The sequence below is a fragment of the Melanostigma gelatinosum genome (assembly GCF_949748355.1).
Source record: "Melanostigma gelatinosum genome assembly, chromosome: 13".
NCBI classification, from domain to species: domain Eukaryota; kingdom Metazoa; phylum Chordata; class Actinopteri; order Perciformes; family Zoarcidae; genus Melanostigma; species Melanostigma gelatinosum.
In genome coordinates, this window is record NC_136646.1 from 21,723,279 (window position 1) to 21,730,919 (window position 7,641).

At 40.0% G+C, this 7,641-nt stretch overlaps 1 protein-coding gene across 1 annotated transcript; it reads right to left on the reverse strand.

The window, feature by feature from the left end:
* Positions 1-547: 547 nt before the first annotated feature.
* zfand2a (zinc finger, AN1-type domain 2A) lies at positions 548-4,291 on the reverse strand. Its single transcript, XM_079281206.1, has 10 exons — positions 4,153-4,291; positions 3,296-3,381; positions 3,108-3,202; positions 2,741-2,872; positions 2,508-2,659; positions 2,297-2,419; positions 2,129-2,204; positions 1,963-2,039; positions 982-1,066; positions 548-790 (listed from the first exon to the last, which is right to left on the reverse strand). Exons 2-10 carry the CDS (start codon positions 3,348-3,350, stop codon positions 752-754), a joined length of 834 nt encoding a protein of 277 aa, XP_079137332.1. The 5' UTR covers positions 3,351-3,381; positions 4,153-4,291; the 3' UTR covers positions 548-751.
* Between the last annotated feature and the right edge of the window lie 3,350 nt (positions 4,292-7,641).

Here is a 7,641-nt window from a genome sequence, read left to right on the forward strand (position 1 = left end):
AATCCACTTCAAAACATAATTAAATGTGAAAGTACATCTGCCTGCCTAACACTTTAGAATTTGCTCACGTTAAAGAAGCAGAAATATAGATTTGAAATCAGTCAAGGCTGTTGTGTCTTAATCCACAACAGTTCTGATATGAAATAATTTAATAAGTATAAGTTTGAAGATGGTTAAACCTTGTTACTACATTGGACACAAATCATAATCCTGTACACTGATCACTTGTACGTTATTAACAATGTTTCCATCACGACGCCTTCATGATGAGGGTTACTTGATGACCGTTCAGTATTCTGTGTGTCGTGTGGTCATCATGCACACAGATGCTGTATTTTGCAGAATAAAACTTGGCCAGATGCATCAATCCTGAGCAGTTTGTAAACAAGCCCTGAATAAATCATTTGATTATTCCCCCTCACAACTTCCTGATCAGCCTAAGCAACAGGCCTGAGTCGCAGTGCGTCTCTTCAAATCTGAATCAATTGAGCTCACAGTTCGGGTGCATCTTTTGAAATAATTTATTCATTATGGTAATATAGCGTTTCATCATGATCAGTATATAAAATATGTACAGAGCAAAGCATTACTAAAAATGATCCTGCTGGGAAAGTATGTGCTTATATTGTAGAAGGCGGTAATAGCTCAGCAACTCCCAAGAGGACTTCTTCATGAAACAATCGTTGATCCCGGATATCCACGTCCCAGATGTGCAGGTTCTAGCAGATGAGTAGCACAGCTGGATCCGAGATTAAGAAAGGCTGCAGTTGGACTGTTTGGACTCTCTCCCCTAAACAAAGAGAATACAGTTAGAAACAAAGACCCCCACACATTTCATATCGTCATTAAAAATGTATGAAAAGGCAAATGAGTCTTTCTTCTGCGAGTAAAGAAAGTTCAAAGGAGGTGGATTGCCATGACAACAGTGTACCTCCATGTGTTCCTGCGAGCATGCTACCGATGCCTAAGCTTTCCGGGTACCTGTTGTCTCTGCTGCTGACGTCTGTATTCTTCTTCACTGGCAGCGAGAGCCTCGGCGAGAGCCTGGTCCTCCTGCTCCTGAGGACTGGGACACAAACAAAGAACCTGAGCATAAGTCAGTGAAAACAAACTCAGTTAAGCCCCATGAAATATGAATTCATAGTGCTGCCTCCCTGTCATTTGTACGGTAGAGTTAACCGATGACGATGTGTAATGTACGATTCATTCTTAACCTGAAGCAGCAAAGAATCTCACACATTAGCTGTTCTGGAGCATTCAGTCATATCACAAACTTTACGAACAAGAAGGAAACTAGTGACAAAAACAAGTCTTTTATTGAATAAACGTCATCCGGAGCATCAGCTGCATGTTTATTCATTCATGTTCCTCAGTTACTGTTGAGCAAATCAAACTTTTTAGACGCAAAGCTCTCCGGCTGTATTGACAGTTAACGTGAGAGCATGACTTCTTCTGCATCCTTTTTAAGAGTCTTCTAATAAAATATATATATATTTTTTTTTATTCTCCGTTTGAATGTATTGGTGTCATCTGATGTTTTACTTAAACTTTTCCTTGGTTGATATGTTTTGCTTTTACTTGAGCAACAGCTTGTAACTTTATTAAGAAAGGCACTACTTAGATGATATTTTGGGAGATTTGACTGTTGCGTTTGCTGGACGACAATAATCTGTTTTCCTCGTCAAAACCAGTCCTCATAATTTACACCTTTTACTGTCTGAATAAAAATAGATGACCTGGACCTCCATTGCAGTGCCAGCATTAGAGCACTGCTAATTGTTTAAGTTAGATTCAGTCAACATGAATTACTCCATGATCTCCTCCCTGCTGTAATGCAGTTCCACTGGTTTAAGCTAGTTAGTCAGACAAACACGTTCCACTCAAAAGCAGCACGCTGACGTTTTAGGAGTCGAGTGGAGCTGATAATGGGATGCATCTGGGTTTCCATGGAAGTTTACTCACGTAAGAGCCGGCTGAACCGCTGGACTTGACTCAGCCAAAGACATCTCCAGAGCCCTTTGTAAAGCCTGCTCCTCCGTCTGCAATGACAGCACAATCCTTTTTAGATTTCATTTTCCTCGCGTTTGAATGATTTCATCAGGTGATGTCATGTAAACAATGCCCGTACCATGCCGGCCTGAAATGCTGCCGATGCTGGGATCACATTCTGTGCTGAGACGGAAGAAGGAATCCGCTGTGGAGGGCTGAGAGGAAAAAAAGATTTTTAGGCATTTATTTGAAAAGTGCTTAGGCTGACTCTTTTCTGCATTGATTTAAAATGTGTAAAAGTGCTTACCCAGCGCTGTGTGCTCTGCTGTTAGCAACGACACCATTAGAAACAGGTCGAGAGTTTCTTGAACCTGATGAAGCAGAGGCCGAGCAGGAGGAAGCACCTTGGGCCCTCATTAAAGCAGAATGTCTACAACCACAAGAAGCAAGCGATTCGTCATGTAATATTCAGATTAGACAACAGCATTATTTAAAAGATGTAGTGTGACTGTACCCACCCTGGTTTGGACAGAGGTTTCCCATCAGTCATACAATCGTGGTCTATTGGGTGCCGGTGCTTAAGACAGTGATTTAAATGACACTGGTCACAGGTAACTCGCATCATTTCCTTCTGCTTACAGCCTCCTTTAGAACATCTATTTGTGAAAATCTGGAAGGAAAGAAAACAGTCTATTATTGCTTACATTCAAACTCACTGTTCTACGGTGAAACACCTCAGTTTTATACAGACCTTTCTCTTTCTCTGCGCAGGGTCCGATTTGCAATCCCGATCTATGTGTTCGCCAACTTTAATGTCGGGCATCTCTCCTCTCTTGATGGGAATGGGGATGTCGCACAAAGGACATACTGGGACCTGAACATCCTAATGGGGGAAAAGAGACATTAAATCAACATAGGAATGCAAGATATAGCTACATGGTTTAATTGGTGACTGAAGCAGGATTATTTCTGTCTAGATAGATGCACTGGTTTCCTCAAGTGTACAACAATCAACCTAAAGATATGGCTTGATTTCACAGCCTGTAAATATGACCTAAATAGAACATTGTTAATGTACTAGTACAGAAGTTTCACTATGCTGCAAACAGTCAAATTACCTTTTTGTAGGACGACATGCATTTGTGAGTTGCATAGGTAATGTGGTCCTTGCAAAAAATCTCCTGACAGGCATCACATCGCATTGGAAGAAAATCTGCAATGAAGAGGTTTTAAATTCCAGGTTGAAACCCCAATTCAGCAGAATAAACAAGACGGCCATTGTGATCTTTCCCCAAACAGGACTCACCTAAACGTTTGCAGGTTTTCTCGGAGCAGTGCTCTCCCAAATCCGGAAGCTCCATCACATAGAAATACCTCTAGAGCCTCAACAACCTGAAGGAGAAAGAATGGAAAAAGTTTAGTTCGTTTTTCACAAGACTGACTCATTAAATTCTGACTGTGTGAAACACTGAGAAGGGTTGTCTCTGTGCATGCTAGCGAACATTAGCTATGAAATTGGCATTGTCATGTTTTTTTTAACGTTACTTATTGCTAGTATCGTGTCAATATGATTTTTTTCATAACGTTAGTAACACAATGTTTATTTTTACTTAGATGTGATGCTGGTTTTGGCTTTCAAACGTTTCTTTGGTCCAGAAAACAGACAGACTTTATGTTATGAATCCCTACAAATAGGATGCTAACTTGCTACCTAGCTAGGCCATGCTAACCTATGCGATTAGGTTGGTTACATAACCAGCAACAGCTAAGATTATCTCTACTGTACAATTAGAAACCAACGTAACAGCAGACAGAAATAACTGTACAGTGACCAAAAATACTGTGACCGATAATACGATGTTTTTAATCGCCATCAGTAACACTTGTTTGTTAACACACATGCTAGCAAATAGCATGTGTATTATTAAACGGTAAACTATTAATTTTAATCACGTTATTGAAGCAGGTAAAACCACATAACCGCTTCACATTCTCCCTCTATAGACGAAGCCTCCTGAATAAACACCAGATTAATAAACACCAGATTAATTTAATAACAGGCAGTTGTTTTTCAACGCTAGTCGAACTGTTACTAAGCTAACGTTAGTTAACGGTAGCGTTACTTGCTAACGTTAAGCTAAACTCTCGTTTCATTTCACTCACCAAATCCTTGGTCTGTTGTGTTTCAGTAAGAGGCAACGAGCTCTAATAATCCTTGTTACTTGTTATCGTCTTTTTTGACAGAAGTTCAACCACCGACCGATCCCTGAGCACCACTGCCCGCTAGCAGCTGAGCTGTCTGTTTTTCTTCATCAACTTGTGATGTGTCATGCACGCTCCTCCCACGAGATGGTGTAACAATGTCGTCAGGGAAACGCTCGTGACTCCAGGTGTGTATTCAAGACAGTCGGTGGAAATGACAGGTGAAGTCTGGAAAATTCTAGTCCTGTTTAGAACAGTCTGGAAAGATCTAGTCGTCATGTGAAGAACAGTCTGGAAAGATCTGAGAGACTTTTTCGTCTTTAAATTCATGTCATTTTGCGAACATTTGTCGCTCGCTACTGTGATTTAGTTATAAGGCAAGCTTATTTGTATAGCACATTTAAACAACAAGGTAATTCAAAGTACTTCACATAAAACCATTAAAAGCATCAAAACATAAGGCAAAAGAAAATGAGATTTAAAAACAATTAAGAACATTATAAGCACAAACTACGTTTCTGGCTGCCTGATTTTATATTATTAGCCCAATTTGTGGTGTTTGCCGCCCTCCAGTGGTCAAAGTGGGGAATTGCAAAACATTGAATTAGTCAAATTAGCATCAGAGTAGTGTACAAACAAGTAATATCACAAAGACTGAGATTGGCTAGAGTAATAATATCAGGCTAAACCAATCAGATTTAGAGTAGGGCGGGTTTATGTCTTCCTTATTATTACCGCGGTGTCCCGTGAAAAGGCTACTTTCTAAACAAAGTGACCAACCTCAAGCAATCACAAACAAATTAACAGACAATGTTACAGTAATATGACGAGCCAATGCAACATATTTACAATAGCCACTGTTAGAGTCTAGTTGTTTGACATTAAGCTGTTGTTTTGGCTCACATTTCAATATTAATATGGTTTGTGCATATCGGTGTCAGTAACGTATCTGTATTGTTAATTGTAAGGTCCCTCTGGTGAGCAAGACAACCTTTTTCCAGCCATTAGTCAAAACTGCATGACAGGTCATTCAACAGTAAAAGGTTTATTAGATTCACCTGCAGATGCAAATCAATGACTGGGTTAATGAGCATTGCTGAAGTGCACTATTTTCCAGCAGCACTTTATCTCATCTGCAAGCTCTGGTCAAGCCATGAGGACATTTAAGAGATTTCCCCACACACACATACATAAATAGTAAAAAAATGTTAAAATGTACTTTCGGGTTTTCCAAAAGCATGATAGAACACCCAAACTCATTCCTGATGTGATGCGTGGTAAAGGTAAGGGGGAGGTGTGTGTGTGTGTGTGTGTGTGTGTGTGTGTGTGTGTGTGTGTGTGTGTGTGTGTGTGTGTGTGTGTGTGTGTGTGTGTGTGAGTGTGAGTGTGAGTGTGTGTGTGTGTGTGTGTGTGTGTGTGTCTGTGTGTGTGTGTAAAGACATATTTACCTGAGAGTTTCCCTTAGTGGGCATCAAGACAGCAGTTATAATTTGGCGTCTGCAGGTGCTCATGGGCTCCTGCTGGTTTATTTACAGTTTGTTTTAGGAGTTAAATTGGCTCACTGAACTCTGCAGTTCTCCTCATTAGCTGGACAATGTGCGAGTGATGCATTGTGGGAGCCACTTAACATTTTGTACTGCGGGAGTTCAGGAGTGTTCTATAAAATGTCCCACGAGAACATCATTCGTTTTTATGGCTGTTTTCAGTCCATTTGATTGGCTGTCCTCTGTCCACTACAGCAACGGTACCAGAACACGTCCTCCCTGAGCCATAATGCTCTGATCCCTGTTTACATACCAGATGTCTGGAGTACTTCACTGTTGTGGGAACTCTATTGGTATTATTTTTAATTGATTTGAAGTGAAACTTTGTGAGATCTTCCTGTATTAGCCTGAGCCTGCATGTAACCTCCTTATAGGCCTGCAGAGTTGCATCTTTCATTTTGCACATATATGTTTGCACATATTTCTATTGTAATGTATTTGTAGCTTTGGAATGTAATTTACTTCATTTCTATATTTGTGCTGTATTTATTATTTTAAACAGCTTTAACTGCATCCTACCTTCTCAGACGTGTGCTTGTACCGCAGTAACATGTGCATTTCTCCTCAGGGGATCAATATAATATCTGATCTGAAATATGCACACCAGTTAAGGGTTGATTTAGACTTAATAGGAGTCATAATAAATTCAATCTTTTAAGCCTGGAAATATAAGGTTCCCTCTCGTGGGTCGACAGCAGCTCTGATAAACTGTTCATTGAAGATTTGGCAAGCCAGATAGAAAACTAGTGATGTGCTTTCTATCCTTTTAAATATTAAACCGCCAAAGAGTCTTTGAAAAAGCCTAAAGCAATATTCAACATTCATGAAAATGTGTGAAACTCTGCGTTATTAAAAAGTGAGATAGAGCCGTATAATTCCAATATCACAATTTGACATCAATTTTTTTTTTTAACTCAAGTCTAATCATCCAATCATTTGACAATTTACAGAGAATGGGTCTTAAAGTACATTCTCGAATTTGAGTTTGGTCTGCGCTCTCAGATGAGTGAGTCTAATGGAGTGAAATCGACCCCAACATTGTTTTAGATGGCACTCGGGCCAAATCTCTTGCGAACTGATGGCTTAAAATGTGCATTCGTCAGAGCGGAGCACTTGAGGTCGAGCGGTGTCTTTGCAGGTTTTACCAGTTGATGGCAGCAGGATTCCTCTGAGCCGCTGGGCTGAGGAGAACCGAGATGACCACAGTATACACATTGTGTTTTTACATCGTCACTACGTGGTGAGGTTCTCTTTTAATTGTTACATTTAATTCTCACTATAACAATAAAACCACAACACTGCATATTACAAGTTATTAACACAATAACAGTCCGTATTTAATGTATTTCAATACATAATAATTTATAAACCTCAATAGACTGAATGAATATTAGATTCATTCAAATAGACTGAATGAATATTGCATTCATTCAAATATGGTATATGCTATTATATTGCTTTAAATATAATATAGAATTAATATTTAAAGAGGACGGTCATGACCTTTTCAGTGTTGTCATCACTCTCCTGCATATTTCAGCAGCAAAATGATTGTGATCAATGCAGTAACTGAATTAAATGTCATCAATAAAACATATTCCTCCTTTTTGAGATGTTAAACCCAATGTAAGAGTGCGTCAGCGGGAACAGGCAGAGGCCGTTACAGAGAGCACAGTGTCTCTCCTGCTCTGCAACACCTGCCTCATCAGCTGCTCACGCTGTGTCCAGATGGCAGCACTCTGGAAACACCTGGCCCTCCACACACGGCCCCGCAGCTCTCGCACGCCTCTTCTTCAGTTGTTGTTCACGATGCAATTACAGATTATCAGTCATATGAGAGGATTACACCATCGCTCAGCAGTGCGGTTGAATGATGTCTGGAGAGTACTTCATTCTCGGGGACAAA

Coding starts and splice junctions, on each gene's coding strand:
- zfand2a (XM_079281206.1), bottom strand. CDS start 3,350: ATGGAGCTTCCGGATTTGGGAGAGCACTGCTCCGAGAAAACCTGCAAA. Junction 2,660..2,740: donor CTGCGCAGAGAAAGAGAAAG/GTCTGTATAAAA, acceptor CTTTCCTTCCAG/ATTTTCACAAATAGATGTTC. Junction 2,420..2,507: donor AAACCTCTGTCCAAACCAGG/GTGGGTACAGTC, acceptor TTGTGGTTGTAG/ACATTCTGCTTTAATGAGGG.